The sequence below is a fragment of the Marmota marmota genome, unplaced genomic scaffold (assembly GCF_001458135.2).
Source record: "Marmota marmota marmota unplaced genomic scaffold, marMar, whole genome shotgun sequence".
Lineage (NCBI taxonomy): Eukaryota > Metazoa > Chordata > Mammalia > Rodentia > Sciuridae > Marmota > Marmota marmota.
The window spans coordinates 41,501,673-41,520,854 of NW_026000016.1; the positions used below are offsets into that span (position 1 = coordinate 41,501,673).

General features: G+C 32.2%; 1 protein-coding gene across 1 annotated transcript in view; it reads right to left on the reverse strand.

Moving 5' to 3' along the window:
* The window catches only part of Zbtb41 (zinc finger and BTB domain containing 41), a 44,351-nt gene that overhangs the window by 10,232 nt on the left and 14,937 nt on the right, over positions 1-19,182 (reverse strand). Inside the window, exons 6-10 of the mRNA XM_015483794.2 lie at positions 17,896-18,025; positions 14,672-14,767; positions 13,049-13,155; positions 11,467-11,572; positions 10,413-10,501 (exon numbers count right to left, since the gene is read on the reverse strand). Of these exons, the coding sequence (XP_015339280.1) occupies positions 10,413-10,501; positions 11,467-11,572; positions 13,049-13,155; positions 14,672-14,767; positions 17,896-18,025 (528 nt within the window). The remainder of the gene's footprint in view (positions 1-10,412; positions 10,502-11,466; positions 11,573-13,048; positions 13,156-14,671; positions 14,768-17,895; positions 18,026-19,182) is intronic.

Here is a 19,182-nt window from a genome sequence, read left to right on the forward strand (position 1 = left end):
AAAATCAATATGGTTAATATGTTCATGAAGATACAAAAAAGAAAATTTCACTAAGGAATTGGAATGTGTAGAAAAGAAAGTTAGAAAAATTAAACAATTGAAGATAACAATTTGATAGGTAGATTTAACAGCAAATTGGATGCCATAGAAGAAATGGTTACTACCATGAAAGCTGTATCAACAGAAAATATCCAGGTAAACACATAAAGAGATATAGGATAAAAAAAATTGCATGACAATGATATATGACAAAGTGAAATGGTCTAACATATGAATACTTGAATTCCCAGACAGAGTATATAATAAAGCTATATTTAAAGAGAATGTGACTGAGAACCTTCCTAAAAAAGAGAGACATCAAGTTGTAGATGCAGTAAGTTCCACAAGCTTCACAAAATATAAGCAACAAACTACAACAAAAAACACATGAAGTCATACTACAGTTGTTATGGTTTAGACACAAGGTTTTCCCAAAAAGCTCACGTGTGAGACAAAGCAATAAAGTACAAGAATTGGGTTATGAGAGCCTTAACCTAATCAGTACATTTATCCACATGAATGGCAGGGAGGGTGTGGATGAAGGAGGTAAGTCACTGGAGGCATGCCTTTGGGTATATATTTTGTCCCTGGTGAACACAGTTCCCTCTGCTTCCTTGTTGCCATGTTCTGAGCTGCCTTCCTCTGCCCTACTCTTCCACCATGATGTTCTGCCTCATCTCAGGCCCAGTGCTGTAGAGTTGGTCATCTATGGACTGAGAAATTTAAAAATATGAGTCAAATAAACTGTGCTTCCTCTAATTGTTCTTATCAGGTCTTTTGGTCACATCAACAAAAAAAGCTGACTAATATAAGAGCAAAACTATTGAAAACCAAAGATAAAGAAGAATCTGTAAAAGCAAAACCAACTGGGAAACATTTCTTTCAAGTGATCAACAATAAAAATAACAGTAAAAATTTCAAAAAAGTCAAAGAAGCTTGAAAAAGAGAGATGACATATTTAAAGTGCTATAAGAAAATAAATGCTAATGTCACTTTATAGCCAGAAAAACTATCCTCCTTAAGGTAAAAATAAAAACATTTTAGTTAAATAAAAGCTAAGAGAATATGGTGTTTCTCATGCAGAAGGAAAATAATTATAGATGCACAATGATAATGCAAGAAGGAATGGACAGTAAACGAAAAATATATGATTAAATCTAAATAATATTATTTATTTAAAACAAAAAGTCTTATTACTTTAAAATACCCGTAAAACTAAAAAAAAAAAAAAAACAAAACATAAAATACGCAAAAAGTACAAAAGATAAGGGTATTACAAGGTCTTTGTATTGTCTGAAAAGTGATGAATAATTTTAACTATTTTATTTATCTTTTCTAGGAAGTAAAATAGACTCTAATTTAAGACTATATATCATTATATTCAGGGTAACCATGAAATTAATAAATGCTAACTGAAAGGAAAAATACTAATAAAAATACATGGATGACAGATTTAAATTTAAACAAAAGAAAAATCACATAATTTAAAATGTATTTCTTAAATAAATGTCCTCAAAATGATTGGGATGTAAGAGAAAAAAATACATATGCCACATCAGTATCCAAAAGAATGCTAGTTAATCCTTATAAAGAGGGATATTTTATAATAATAAGTACCATTCAACAGAAAGACGTAACAAGTTGTATATATCAAGAACCTAACCTCAAAATACATAAAGCAAAAAAAAAGAAAGAAAGAAAAAGAAAAGGAAAGGCAAAGCAGACAATTTATAATGAAGATTAGAGATTTTATCACAGAATTCTCAGTAACTCATAAAAAAGAAAAAAAGAATGTAGAATGTTTGAACAATTGAATATGTTCTCAGACAAGAGTGGAATTAAGCTAGATATCTATAACAGGAATATGCTTAGAGAATCCCTAAATATTTAGGAATTGTATAAGGCAGTTCCAGATAAAACATAAGAGAAAAAAATCAGAATAAATATTAGAAAATATTTTAATGGCATTATAGTGAAAATATGAAATACAAAACTTGAAGAATGCAATGAATCAAATCATTATGTAGAGCTTTAAAAGACAGAGTAAAAAAATACATTACCAATAATGGGAATGAAAAATGGTTATAACCAAAGATCCTATAATCATTAAAGAGATAAATAAAATACCCTGAATTCTGCCAAAAGATTTGGTATTTTAGATTACACAAATATCTTAAAGTCAAAAGAGACACTGAGTTTCTGACAGCTCTATAACTATTAAGGAATCTTTAATTAGACTGGGGACATAGCTCAGTGGTAAAGTGTTTGACTAGCACACAGAGGACCTTGGATTTGATCCCCAACATTGCAAAAAATTAAAACCTTTCTCTAAATAAAATAAATAAAACTCAGAGGGATTTACCAGTGAATTCTTTCAAATATTGAGAGTATGATGCCAATTTTACACAAACTCCTCTACGTACTTCAAAAAGATGTATTATTTCCCATATCATTTTTTTGACCAGTCTCATTATAACAAAGCCTGACAGGGACATTACAAGGAAAAAAATATAGGTAGTATGTCTCATGAACATAGAGAAAAAGGGAGAAAGAAAAAAAGAAAAGAAAAAAAAGAAAGGAGGAGAGAAATAAAAGCAAGTAAACAAACTGAATTAAGCTATACAGGGTAATACATAAGGAACAGGATGTTATATCTTGAATACAACATGATGGAGGAACAAGGTAATATATCATTAACAGAGTAACAGATCGTGAATCAATCTGTGTTTATTCCAGAAATGTAAGGTTTGACATACAAAACTAAACATAACTTTTCACATTACTAAAACTTTAAAAGTCTATACAGATAGTTCAATAGAACATAATAGAATTGACAAACCACACATGTGATCACTTAATTTAAAACAAATGTATCAACAACATGCAGTGAGAACAGTCTTTCAGTAAATAGTGGTAGCACATCTAGATAACTATGTCAAAATGGGAATATTCATCCCTCCTTAATAACAACAAAAATTCAAGATGCGTAGATCTAAATATGAAGGTTACAATAAAGCTTCTAGAAAGTGACATCCAAAGTTTCAATTACCAGGGGTCAGTTTGTCTTCATTATCTGAAGTTAAAGAAGTTTGTTTCTTTAAAGCTTTCAAACCAGCAGACTACTGCAGGAGCAGAGATCCACCCCAGACCTCCCACATCAGCCCGCAGGGGACCCAGGCTCTCAGTAGGCCTGGTCCACCCCTCCTGCAACCACACCCACCACAGGACTGTCCCTCCCAAACAGCAGACTACCAAGGGAGGTCAAGCCCAGAGGCCCAGATCCACCCACACCAGCTTGCACAGGACCCAGTTCCAGGATGCAGTAGCATTCAATGAGGGACACCAACAGGGTCTGGAAGCCCAAAATCAAGTGAGGTATAGACAATCTGCATGGGTACTACAAGAATATAGGAAAGAAAGTGTAATATCTCAGATCCACACTGCAAGAAAAGAAGACACATAGACAACATGAAAAAACAAGGGAGGAAAGTGCCCCAAACAAACCAGGACACTATAATAAACAGAACCCGTGGACAGGAAAGTTGATGAAATGTCAGAGAAGGAGTTCAGAAGGTTCATAATTAAAATGATCTGTGAATTAAAGAATGACCTAAATGAGCAAATACAGGCAAAAATTGATTACTCAAACATGAGATAAGAGAGCAAATACAGGTAGCAAAAGATTACTTCCAAAGAGAGATAGAGACTCTGAAAGAAAACCAGTCAGAAATCCTTAAAATGAAGGATACAATAAATCAAATAAAAAAACTCAATAGAAAGCATAACTAACAGACTACATCACTTGTAAAAAAGAACGTCAGATAATGAAGACAAAGTATATAACCTGGAAAATAAAGTTGATCACACAGTGAAGATAGTTAGAAACCATGAACAGAACATCTAAGAATTATGGGATAGCATCAAAAGACCAAAACTCAGAGTTACTGGGATAGAGGAAGGCACAGAGTTTCAAATCAAAGGAACGCACAGTCTCTTCAATGAGATAATATCAGAAAATTTCCCAAGCATGAAGAATAAACTGGAAAACCAAATACAAGAGGCTTACAGGACACCAAATGTACAAAATTAAAACAGATCTACACCAAGGCACATTATAATGAAAATGCCTAACATACAGAATAAGGATAGAATCTTAAAAGCTGTAAGAGAGAGCAATCAGATCACATATAGGGGGAGACCAATTCATATCTCAGCAGATTTTTCAACCCAGACCCTCAAAGCCAGGAGATCATGGAACAACACATACCAAACTCTGAAAGAAAATGAATGCCAACCAAGAATCTTATATCCAGCAAAACTAAGCTTTAGATTTGATGATGAAATAAAAACCTTCTGTGATAAACAAAAGTTAAAAGAATTTACAACTAGAAAGCCTGTACTCCAGAACATCCTCAGCAAAATATTCCAAGAAGAGGAAATGAAAAACAATGATGAAAATCAGCAGAGGGAAGGATTACACTAAAGGAAAATCTAATCACAAGAGAAACCTAGTAAAGGTAAATGACAAAAATAAATAAAAATGGCTGGGAATACAAATCATGTCTCAATAATAACCCTGAATGTTAATGGCCTAAACTCACCAATCAAAAGACATAGACGAGCAAATTGGATTTAAAGAAAGAAACCAACAATATGCTAGCTCCAGGAGATTCATCTCATAGAAAAAGACATCCACAGACTGAAGGTGAAGGGTTGGGAAAAATCATACAACTCACATGGACTGCAGAAGCAAGCAGGGATTTCCATCCTCATATCAAATAAAGTAGACTTCAAACTAAAGTCAATCAAAAAGGATAAAGAAGGACACTACGTACTGCTCAAGGGAATCATACACCAACAAGACTTAACAATTATAAATATATATGCCCCAAACAATGGAGCATCTACATTCATCAAACAAATTCTTCTCAAGTTCAAGAGTCAAAGAGACCACAACACAATAATTTTGGTGACTTTAACACACCTCTTTCGTCATTAGATAAATCTTCCAAACAAAAGCTGAAAAAAGAAACTACAGAACTCAATAATACAACCAATAACTTAGATTTAACTGACATATATAGAATATTTCATTCTTCAAACGAGTGAATACACTTTCTTCTCAGCAGAACATGGATCCTTCTCTAAAATAGATCACATACTATGCCACAAAGCAACTCTTAGCAAACATAAAAAAGTAGAGATACTACCCTGCATTCTATCAGAACATAATGGAATGAAATTAGGAATCAATGATAAAATAAGAAATAAAAGCCACTCCAACACCTGGAGACTAAATAATACACTACTGAATGAACAATGGGTTGCAGAAGACATCAAGGAGGAGATTAAAAAAAATTTTAGAGGTGAATGACAATACAGATACAACATATCGAAATCTCTGGGACACGATGAAAGCAGTTCTAAAAGAAAAGTTCATTGCATGGAGTTCATTCCTTTTTTTATTTTTATTTTTTTTATTTATTTTTTTTATTAGTTGTTCAAAACATTACAAAGCTCTTGACATACCATATTTCATACATTTGAAGAAAAAGTCAATGAATAAATGACTTAATATTACATCTCAAAGCCCTAAGAAAAAAAGAACAAATCAACACCAAAAGCAGCAAAAGACAGGAAATAATTAAAATCAGAGTTGAAATCAATGAAATTGAAACAAAAGAAACGACTGAAAAAATTGACAGAACAAAAAGTTGGTTCTTCGAAAAAATAAATAAAATTGATAGACCTTCAGCCATGCTAACAAAGAGAAGGAGAAAACTAAATCACTAACACACGTGATGAAAAAGGAAATATCACAACAGACAATACAGAAATACAGAAGATAATTAGAAATTATTTTGAAAACTTGTACTCCAATAAAATAGAAAATATCGAAGGCATCTACAAATTTCTAGAGTCATATAATTTGCCCAAATTGAATCAGGATAATCAATTTCAAGTGACAAAATAGCAGATGCCATCAAAAGTCTAAAAAAACAAGAAAAACCCAGGGCTGGATGGATACACAACTGAGTTCTACAAGATCTTTAAAGAAGAACTAATACCAATACTCTTCAATTTATTTCAGGAAATAGAAAAAGAGAGAGCACTTCCAAACTCATTCTATGAGGCAAATATCACCCTGATTCCAAAACCAGGCAAAGACACATCAAAGAAAGAAAACTTCAGATCAATATCTCTAATGAACATAGATGTAAAAATTCTCAATAAAATTCTGGCAAATCGAATATAAAAACATATCAAAAAGATCATGCACCACAATCAAGTGAGATTCATCCCAGGGATGCAAGGTTGGTTCAACATACGGAAATCAATAAATGTAATTCATCACATCAATAGACTTAAAGAAAAGAATTATATGATCATCTCAATAGATGCAGAAAAAGCATTTGATGAAATACAGTACCCCTTTATGTTCAAAACACTAGAAAAATTAGGGATAACAGGAACATATCTCAACATCATCAAGGCTATCTTTGCTAAACCCCAGGCCAATATCATTCGAAATGGAGAAAAATTGAAGGCATTCCCTCTAAAAACTGGAACAACACAGGGATGCCCTCTTTCACCACTTCTATTTAACATAGTTCTTGAAACACTGGCCAGAGCAATTAGGTGAAAGAAATTAAAGAAATAACACATAGGAAAAGTACTCAAATTGGCACTATTTGCTGATGATATGATTCTATAACTAGAAGACCCTAAAAGTTCCACCAGAAAACTTCTAGAACTAGTAAATGAATTCAGCAAAGTAGCAGGATATAAAATCAACACCCATAAATCAAAGGCATTTCTGTATATCAGTAATAAATCCTCAGAAATGGAAATGTAGAAAACTACCCAATTTACAATAGCCTCAAAAAGAATAAAATACTTGGCAATCAACTTAATGAAAGAGATGAAAGATCTATACAATGAAAACTATAGAACCCTAAAGAAAGAAGTCAAAGAAGACCTTAGAAGATGGAAAGATCTATCTTGCTCTTGGGCAGGCAAAATTAATATTATCAAAATGACCATACTTCAAAAAGCAATATACAGATTTAATGCAATTCCAATCGAAATCCCAATGACATTCCTCATAGAAATAGAAAAAGCAATCATGAAATTCATCTGGAAAAATAAGAGACCCAGAATAGCTAAAGCAATCCTTAGCAAGAAGAGTGAAGCAGGTGGCATCACCATACCAGACCTTAAACTATACTACAGAGCAATAGTAACAAAAACAACATGGTAACGGCACCAAAACAGACTGGTAGACCAATGGTAAACAACACAGAGACTAACCCACAAAAGTACAATTACCTTATATTAGACAAAGTTGCCAAAAATATGCACTGGAGAAAAGGTAGCCTCTTCAACAAATGGTGCTGGAAAAACTGGAAATCCATATGCAACAAAATGAAATTAAACCCCTATCTCTTACCATGCATGAAACTCAACTCAAAATGGATCAAGGACTTAGGGATAAAACCAGAGACCCTGTGTCTAAAAGAAGAAAAAGTAGGCCCTAATCTCCATCATGTGAGATTAGGTCCCAACTTCTTTAATAAGACTCCTGTGGCACAAGAATTAAAATCTAGAATCAATAAATGGGGTGGACTCAAACTAAAAAGTTTCTTCTCAGCAAAAGAAACAATCTGTGAGGTGAATAGAGAGCCTACATCTTGGTAGCAAATCTTTACCCTTCACACATCAGATAGAGCACTAATCTCTAGGGTACATAAAGAACTCAAAAAGCTAACTACCAAAAAAACCAAATAACCCAATCAATAAATGGGCCAAGGACCTGAAGAGACACTTCCTCAGAAGATGATATACAATCAACCAACAAATATATGAAAAAAATGTTCATCATCACTAGCAATTAGAGAAATGCAAGTCAAAACCACTCTAAGATTTCATCTCACTCCAGTCAGAATGGTAGCTTTTATGAAAACAAACACCAATAAGTGTTGGCTAGGATGTGGGGAAAAAGGTACACTCATACACTGCTGGTGGGACTGCAAATTGGTGCAGCCAATTTGGAAAGCAGTACAGAGATTTCTTGGAAAATTAAGAATGGAACCACCATTTGACCCAGCTATCCCTTTCCTCAGTCTGTACCAAAGAACTTAAAAACAGCATACTACAGGGACACAGCCACAGCAATGTTTATAGCAGCATAATTCACAATAGCTAAACTATGGAACAAACCTAGATGCCCTTCAATAGATTAATGGATAAAAAAATGTGGCATATATATATGATAGAATATTACTCAGCAATAAAAGAATAAAATCATGGCATTTGCAGGTAAATGGTTGAGGTTAAAGAAGATAATGCTAAGTGAAGTTAGCCAATCTCCAAAAGCAAAAGCCGAATGTTTTCTTTGCTATAAGGAGGTTGATTCATAGTGGGATAGGGAGAGGGAGCATGGGAGGAACGGACGAACTCTAGATAGGGCAGAGGGGTTGGAGGGGAAGAGAAGGTGTATGGGGGTTAGAAATGATAGTGGAATGTGATGATCATTATTATCAAAAGTACAAGTATAGGGCTGGGACTATGGCTCAGTGGTAGCGCATTTGCCTTGTATGTGAGAGGCACTGGGTTCAATTCTCAGCACCACGTATAAATAAATAAAATAAAGATCTATCAACAACTAAGGGAAAAATAAAAATTAAAAAAAAAATTTTTAAAAGTACATGTATAAAGACACGAATTGGTGTGAATACACTTTGTATACAACCAGAAATATGAAAAATTGTGCTCTACATGTGTAATAAGAATTGTAATGCATTCCACTGTCATATATAATTAAAAAAATAAATAAAATAAGTCATATTATAAAAAGAAGTTTCTTTAAAGAGAAAAGAACATAAATATAAAAACTTTTGAAAAGATACATGATGTCTTTAAAATTCAGAATCTTTGTTCATTGAAAGATACCATTACCAGGGATGGGTTTGTAGCTCAGTGGTAGAGTGGTTGCTTGGCAGGTATGAGGCACTGGGTTCGATCCTCAGCACCAATAAAAATAAATAAATAAAATAAAAGTCTATAGACAACTGAAAAAATTTTTTTTTCAAAAAAAAAGAAAGATACCATTACTAAAGTTAAAAGATAAGTCATAGAGTAGAACAAGATATCTACAATATATACAATTAGCAACAGACTAATACAACTAATATAGAAAGAACTCTTACAAATGAATTTAAAAAAAGATTTAAGAAAATGAGAAGAATTAATTATAATAGTGGATGCCCAAATGACCAGCAAGCATATAAAATATGGGGAGGTTTGAATATCACTACTCATCACAAAAATGCAAATAAAGGCTACTTTCAAATAGTACTACACATCCATCAGGTGAACTAACACAAAATATGAAACGTTGGTGAAAATGTGGAGCAACTAGAATTCTTACACTGCTAGTGGTAGTACAAATGGACACAATTGTCTTAAAAACCTGTTTAGTAATGTCTATCCTCACTGCCAGGAATTGCAGGGTCAGGTATAATACCAGAATAATTAATTTTTTTTGCATGTTTATGCAAAAATATGGACAAGACTGTTCAAAGAACTAAGCAATTCTTCCTTCACAGTAGAATGGACAAAATAAAGTAGGGTATATTAATATGAGAATAAAAATAAACCTCTCATAAAAGTATCTCACAGACATACTTTTGAGTGAAAGCCAGATCTTGAAAAAAAAAAATGTTCTTATTATGTAATTCCATTTATATGAGGTTCAAACAGACACAACTAATTTTTATTGATATAAGTCAACATAGTCATTATCTCTGCAAGGAGGGGACAGGGAAGATGCCTCTGGGGTCCTGGCAGTATTCTACATGTTGATCTGAGGGGTGGCTACATTGACATATTAATTATAAAAACTCATTGATCTGTCCATTAAGATTTGTACACTTTATATGCTATACTACAGCACAAAGATCTTATAAAGACAATTTACCTTGGACTTAAAAGTATGAACCAAGGCTAAAATCCAATCCCAGATTTCTATCAGTTTATGCCAATTTTAACTAATGTATTACTGTTTCAACAAGACAACTGTTGAAGTAAATATATAATCACTACTCTGAGGATTACATAAGCAAAACATGTATGGATGAGAATAAGCCACATAGGAGAATAATTTTCCAAATTCTAAATAATGATATTCAAAAGTACTGAAGCTTTTAGAATACAGTACAGACTAGAAGACCAATATTGCTTATTCACATAAACTCCAATATAATGAGTAGACATCTTAATGAGGAAAATGATTTAACCAAGAACAAATATGGGCATATTTTACTCCTGAATAACCTCACCAAAGTATATATGAAGTACCCATTAAGTCTTACCTGAATGTGTCCGAAAATGCATTTCCAGACTTGATTTTCCTTTAAAAATTTTCTTACAAACATCACATTGATGAAAGGTTGCTTTATATCTAAGAAAATAAAAATGTTTGCATTTTTCAATGTAATTTTTAATAATAATGAAAATAAGTTCCAATTTTATAACTGTACATATAATTATCATATGAATAAAGCATAGAACTCTACAGAAACATGGATACTTTTAGGTATGGAGCTTGTTGCTGGTTCTTATTCCTCCAGTTATATTAAAAAATCCATAAAAAGAAGCCTTCAGATTCTCAACTGTTTTAAATCACTTTTTAATATCAGCTATTTAAATATACAAGAAAAAATTAATAGGACAAAAACAGATCAATAGTGGGCTAAAGGGAAGAGCAACTGAGTACAAAGGGTACAAATTCTGAGGTTATGGAAATAGTCTGTATTCTGATGGTAGTGATTATATGACTTACAGAACTATTCTCTAAAAAGAGAAAATTTTACTTTATGTAAATTAAAACATTAAAGAAACAAATACTGAGGCTGATTAGAAACTGCAGCAATCTCAAAATTCACATTCATCAAAAAGTTGACAATGCTCTCATCATTTCACTTTATAATAAATATTTGATATTTGCACTTATAAATCAAATAAATTTCAAGGAATGAAATACTTGCCCCTCATTTTTATCATAGACATAAAACTATAAATTACCCAAAAGTTAACTTAGTGAGCAGCATACTGTAGTGCCTAAGAGTATTTTTGAGTTAAATAATCTCAAATGTAAAATTTAATTGTGAGGACTAAGATATTTGCAAAAGAGTATTATTTAAGTCAAAGTCTATGTCTACCACCTCTTACTCCTTCAATTCAGTGAAAATAAGTAGGAAAAAATATGCCTTGCTCAATTCTTTAAGATCTATAAAGAAGCTATGATAAACTAGAAAAAAAAAACAGCTGATTAACCTATCCCTAATTAAACAAAAAGCTCTAACTCTTCCTCAATCAAGACTCAGCCTATGTAGTAATTATGAAAAATTTTACTTTTTCACTCACTTTTGCCACACTTTCTCACCAAGGTGCACACTTTTGTAATGAACAGTGAGATGATCCCTACGACCAAAACATTTTCCACATTCTTCACACTGATGAGCCTTTTCACCTAAAAATAAAGTTCCAAATACTTTGATTATAGTATACAGTTCAGTTTGTTTTTCCCCCCCATAAATAAATGACCAAACAATAAGATCACATGCTAGGAAACAAACCAAGAAAGTAAAACCACCTATTATTCTGGGCTATTTCCTTTATATTCCTTTCTTAAACATCTTTCCTTAGGGAATCTATATTTAATTTCACGAATGTAAATCCTTTATCCACTTGGAAAAGAAATTAACAGCCTTCTGCTCTAGATTTCAAATCTTACCTTTCAATGTAAAAGAGCAAAATAAATGAAATTACTTTAAAACCCAGGATATTTTTTAGTTGTTTATATAGATATATATGTCTAGATGTGAAACACCTCAAATGAACATACATTACATTGAAAAGAGGCTGTTTTACTATTTATAAAAAGGACCTGAACATTTCAGATCTTTGTACTTTGCTTTTGAAAGATTTTCATCTGTGGGATTTCTTACTTTTGCAATGAGCCAAAATGCAAATGTAATGAAAAATCCTAGGTGATTTCCTATTTTTACATTTAGCTACAAATACTTGGTCTTTAAAAATCACTATCTCAGCTGGGTGTGGTGGCGCACATCTGTAATCCAGTGGCTAGGGAGGCTGAGGCAGGAGGATCTTGAGTTCAAAGCCAGCCTTAGCAAAAGCGAGGCACTAAGCAACTCAGCAAGAACCTGTTTATAAATAAAAATACAAAAAAGGGCTGGGGATGCAGCTCTGTGGTCAAGTGCCCTGGTTCAATCCCCAATAGTAAAAAAATAAAAAAAAAATAAAAATTACAAAAAATTGAAAATAACTGCAATCTGCCTCACTGATATGATTTAAGAAAATAACTATTATTTGTTGTATACTTTATATTTTAAATTATGCTTATTAGAATAATCACCTGTTCTACTGTGCTCTTAGAGATGGCTCTTTCCCATTATTGTGCTCACATAGTTGACTCTCTTAGAACTTCCTGAACATCAATCTAAGAGGAAAATATGAAAGAAATCCCCAGAATGTACAAATTATAAATACAGTATAAAGATCTGAAATTGATCAAGATTATTAAAATACTCTTTTTCCAAAGATGCTTTCAAAATTTAGTATAACATAAACAATTACAATCATTTTCCTTTAAAACACCAAAATTTTGCTAACTATTTCTCAAATACAATCAAAGTGGGAAATATTATCACAGTTTCTTCCGTTAGGGATGTGACAATAGCAATAATTCCACATATCACCATGATATGCAAATTCAAATTTTTTGAGAATTTGTTTAAAATTAAATTTTAAACTATACTTTGTAGTCAACAAAGGGTGACCAAATATATGATTAAAATTTCAGGGAATGTCATAAAATTACTTCTCTTTTAGATGCTTCTTTCAGAAAATGTTCTAAAAAGAACATTATGATGTTCTTTTTAGGTATTAAAAAATTCTGAAAATAGAAAAACAAAATATAGCCTACCTGAATGTATTTTTTTGTGCTTTGTAAGGTGGTCATGACGAATAAATGTTTTTCCACATTCATCACACTCATATCTTTTGTCATCATGATGTACTCGTAAGTGAAGCCTATAAAGAAAAAAAAGTGCAGACCACTGAAACTGATGACAAATACTTGAAAATGAATAAATAATGAAAAATGGGCTGTCTACCCAACCTCCTTCAGGTACTATTTGTCTTTTATCTGACTTTCAGAGCCTTTCTCAGTCCTCTGTTGATTGGCCCCAGGGTTCTATTCATCACTTCCAAAAAAGCATTTTAACATTTGCACATGCTTAAACCACTTTTGGATAATATTTCTTCCCAACCTGTTAGATCTTAAATCTATTTCATGAATCTACCAAATATCTGGGGTTGTTATCTGACTGGCCAAGTCTTAGAAACATCGAAAGGAGGAATATTACAGGAATAGAATCAGACAAATGGAATAACTGTACAAATGACTAAACACATGATAATAATAATAGCAAATAACACAGCAAGTAACTGAAGATTAGTACTATTCCAGAAGACAAGTGATACCACTTATAAATTGATAGTTCAGAATTTATTGTATTATAAAAGAACTCAACATTATGAAAATTACACTTTACCACTCTTTGCACTAGTTGAGGAAAATGGAACTCCTTTTATAGTCATTCAAACACAGATTATAAAGGTTTCGATTATTAAAATTGATTTAACTTGAATTCTTCTATCCCTACAATCTATTATATATACATACAATGTGTGTGTGTCTATACACACACACACACACATCTTATCTTTTGTCACATATACAGTATACATATATATATATATATATCTCCTAGTAAAATGAAGAGCTTTCTCATTCAAGTTGCCAAAATAAGTGTTGATTCTACCATAACTAAAATCAGTAATCTAACTGGACTGCATCTAAAGGAAAAACAATCTATCTAAATTTAAGAGGAAAATAATAAATGAAAGTGTAAACACTAAAGCCTTACAACTAAAATTCTAGAAACCATTCATAAAATTAAAATGATACAAGCATTTCCAAAAAGCAGTTATATATCTAGAAAAACATTTTCATAAACTTCAAATGTGGTCAGAGATTCATTCATAAAATTGAGAATTCTAGAGTTTTAAACTTGCCATGTTTTTATACTAAAGATATTCTTGTATAATGAAGAATGAAGAAATAGAGCTGGGAACGTAACTCAATGATTTAGCATTTGCCTAGCATGCTCAAGGCCCTGGAGTGGATCCTTAGTACTGCAAACAAAAACAAAAGCAAAAACAAACAAACAAACAAACAAACAACACCAAATTTGAAACAAAAAGGTTCCAAATAAATTCTCATTCAAGGAAAAATAGATAAATATTAGAATAATAACTTAGTATAAAACCTTTAGTAAATTTGGCAATGAGGAAACATTTAATAATATTCTTTATGAATCCTTTAAAATGCAAATAAATATTAAAAACTGTAGAGAACAGAAAGCTTTTTGTACAACTTTATATATCATGTTTAGAAATATTCAACAAAAAACATTATAAGAAATAAATAAAATGGAGATGTAATTGTATCTTACCTCACATAGGGAAAAATAGCTTTATTTACCTGTATGAGCTTCCATGTCGAAAACTTTGTCCACAAATACTACAAAGATGAGGCTTTTCTCCACTATGGATTCTCAAATGTTCTTTCAAAGTAGTTCTGTGTTAAAAATACATAAATTTAAAGTTTTATTATATACCCATGTATATAACTACAAATTTCCAGAAAGATTAATAGAATGGTATACAAAGCTAGAGATATAATAGCAATTCTTTTTCCTACAATATTTTTACTCTCAGCAGTACACAAATATGCTTTTCATGTCTTTCTCATTAAAAATAAATTAAAAACACTGATTGTGGCATTCTTTGTTATTGGTTGCTTACAGATTTAACTGTACAACTTAAGCACACTTTGAAGAAGTGTAAGTAAAAAATGCTCAATTATCACTACTGAATTGGGTAAAACGTATGTGGATTTTAGTACAGAAGGTTGAAAATATTTAAGGAATTCAGTTTATCAGTTTTTCCTTCCAAATGTGTGCTCATTACTTGTTAGATGTTTTAAGGCAAAGAAAACAATACAGGTGTTACTGAGTTTCAGGTGGTGATGTATAAAAGGAATCTATATAAAGGATATAATTTTTGCTCTTCCTAAGTCTTCCAGTCCCACTGACCTGGATGGGCTAGTGTGTAACCATTACAGCTCCAAGTAAACCACAATCAGCAGTCCCTGAAATTCTAACATTCAGAATTTCCCCACATACTAACATGCTAAGTAAACATGGACATGTTATTTACCAGAGGAAAGGAAATGAAAAGCAAGTAAGACTTGCAGGCTTTTAGCTGTCAATAGTAGTTTGTTTTTAATTTCAGTCTCATTAAAAGGCTTAATATGAAATGAAAGTCAAGCTCCACCAGCACCAGCAGATGGTGCACTTCTACAAGGACCACCAACACTTGACAAGTAACAGTTCCAGCACTGAGGAAAATACCCCCCCAAAATAACCAGACCCCTACCTTCTAAGTAGTTATAGTAAAAAGATAGAAGAATTATCTTTGTTTTTCTTTTGGCTTACTTTTTATTTTTACAGAAATACTATTAGTAGAAAAATTAATTTATGCCCAAACAATAGTCTGTATTTTTCTATCTATAAATGATTTTATATAATGTACTAAAATGATTTTCCTATACCTCCATCATATCCATCTATTGTTTTAAGAAAAAGACATTTCTCACTGCTTTAGACTATGAAACTTTCACATCCTGAAGAGTGTATAAAATTTATATGTACTGTTTAAAATAGCATTAAGTTCATGTGCAGATTAAGACTTAATGCTTCTCCTTAATCTCATTTTTTACTCCCTCCTCAGACATAATTATTCCCTTTTTGTTGTTGTTTTATTCTGAGGATAGCCCCAAAATAAAATTTCTGTGGAAGAAATTAAATATCCTTAATTAACATTAGCATACAGAAGTTCTAAAGAGAGTGAATAGAGGCAATAAACCAGACCTCCTCTAGTATTCTGTTCTCCTAATTAAAAGATAAAAATGCTAGCAAGTAATCTAACCAATGACAACCCTCAACAAGTCTTAGACCGCACTAATATCAATATGGACTACCCATTGCATATGTCACATATCTGACATTTTGGTATTTTCATGTACTATCCTCCTGTCAATGCCCTTTGCTTGTCTCCTATGTTAGAACTTTGTTTTCCTGTAGCCCTTGTCTTCCCCTTTGTGAGATTATTCTTGCATTTTGGTAGTACACACTCTGTATTAGTTCATGAGAAATAGGACATTAAAAGCTATTTTTTAACACCATGAAAACGTGTCAAATTCTACTCTCAGATGCAAATGTTTTCTTTTAAGAACTGTAGGATGGGATTATTTTTTTTCCAAATTTTCAAAGTACTATTACATCATCTTATTTCTAGTGTTGCTGTTGAGAAAACTCCAAGTAATTCTATTCAATGTATGTGACCCTACCCCACGAAAAGCATATAACTTTTTATAGTTTCTTTGTCTCTGGTGCTCTGAAATATCAGTGATGTATATTTTCATCTAATGACCTAAGCATCTGCTGGGTCATTTCTATCTGGCAATTGATATTCTTCAGTTCAGGATATAATCTTGCATTATTAAAAATAAATTTCCAGCCCTCCATGTTATTTCTATTCTTTCTGAAAAGAAAGATGCTAGATTTCCCTGATCCTCTAATGATCTCATCTTTATTTTTTATATTTTTGTACCTTTTTTCCTTCACTATTTATCCTTTAGCTCTCCAATTGATATCTATACTCTGGCCATCATGCTTTGAATTTCTAGGAGATTTATTAAGTGATCCTTTCCTACAGTATCCTACCCTTATATAATGGATTCTGAATCTTCAACTGGGAAAACAATTAGTAATTGTTTACTTAAAAGAAAAAAGTTTTCTTCTTTCTTCATAATCTGTTTCCTTACAATCCTTTTCCCACCCCCTCTGTTTGTGCTGTAATCTATTTTCCATGTTAAAGGTTTTCCTCTACATCTTATAATCTTTGACTATCTGCTCATGATTCAGTGATAGGGACAAGATATTAGCAGAAGAATCCCTAGGGCTTACTCCTTTCAACATTCACAAGGCATTTAATCATGTAACATTGTGGCATATTCTAGTCCTGCAATCCTCTTTTGGGAAAAGGGCTGATGCCCAGCAGAAATGGCACATTGGGTCTATGGAAAAGAATCTAATGATCTAACTTTGAAAACTTTCAAAGTTTTTACTCTAGTGCTTTTGATCTGTCTCTCCTTCACTAGAGAGTTCCAGTGGTACTCAATACTACTAGTTCCTATACCTTGTGTGGATTCTGTGACAAACTAGGCTTTTTCCATTTCCCATGGTCCTTTGGGATTTGTCTTTTCTTAGATGTACTAAGTCAGTTAGAAGTGATTCACCTGCTATATAGCTTTCAAACCTGAGCTGCCATGTTATCTTTCTCTTCTCTTTGTAGCTTAATGTCTTTAAAAAGCAAACATAATGCCTTTAATATATTTTAGTGGGATTTCAAAAACAAATGAAATGTAAGTTAAATCAATCATCTAAACCTGCAAATCCTGGCTCCATATCATTAGCTACAATATTTCATATAATTTCTTCTTTTTTCTTTATATTTTAAACTAAAGCAGTATTCAGGTATTTTGTGTCTTGAGTTACTCTACACTTCATAAGCCAAATTCATAATAATTATTTTTTACATAAAAGTGCTAAAATTTGTCTGTGTATGCAGATAAATCTTCACCTTTCTCGTACTGATTTTCCACAAATAAAGCAAGTCCATTTTCTTTTTCCACCATGAGTACATTCTATGTGGCGTTTCAAATTTCCAGTGTCATTGAACTGACGTCCACATATATCACATGGAAAAGGACCTTAAAAAAAAAAAAGAAAAAGAAAGAATAGTATGCATTCAAAGACAGATACTAAGTTAAATTTAGTAGGTGTGCTATACATTTATGCCTACCACTATCAGTGCATATGTTATAATATGTTACACTTATTGGTTCATAGTTTTTTTTTTCTTTTTCTTTTTTAGATTGTTATTCCTGGAAAGCAAGTGACAATCATTTCCACAGTCCTAGAATCAAGTAGAGGGTTTGTTAAGTAATAGACATGATAAATGCTGAATGAACTAATGTATTAATAAATTAAAATGGCCAGTTCCTAATTCCTAATTTGAAATCAAGCTGAACCAAATGAAAATGCCACGTACTAAATATCTGTGAAAAGTAGGTAATAAAAAACTTTGAAAGGATAAAAAACTTTTTTTTTTTTTTGGAGGGTTCACAATTTGGAAATACATTGCTGTTCCTAATAACAAGTTTTTAGTGATACTAAGTAGACTTAAAATATTGTGGTACATTTCTATTTAGTCCTACAAAATTAAACCCAAATTTGCCATAGTAATATTGACCTTTGCTGGATTCCGAAATTCAACATGATTTTATCAAATATACAACTGGTGCGAATAAGTTCCACTCAATGGCAAGTTCAAAGGAAGATAAAGAATGTGAAAAGGGAGGGCTGGGGTTGTGGCTCAGCAGTAGAGTGCTCATCTAGCACATGCAGGGCACTGGGTTCGATCCTCAGCACAACATAAAAATAAAATAAAGGTATTACATCCAACTACAACTAAAATAAAGTATTTTTAAAAAGAATGTGAAAAGAAACACAGTAGTTACAACTCAAGAAAGCTGCATATTGGCTTTGAAGTCTGGTACTTCACTTCCACATCATGCCACGCCTATTACCCCATTAAGTCCCAAGTTTTCAATTCTGTGAACATATTACTCAAATATTATTTCAAAGTTACCTTAAGTGGTATATTCGTTGATAGGTTTACATTTTTATAGGTGTCCTACACCTATAAAATTGAAATCTTGGGACAAAATGGGTTAACATTTTTCTCCTAATGAATGTCAACTCTTATTAAAAATCATATGAACTGGGGCTGGGGATGTGGCTCAAGTGGTAGCGTGCTCGCCTGGCATGCGTGTGGCCTGGGTTCAATCCTCAGCACCACATACAA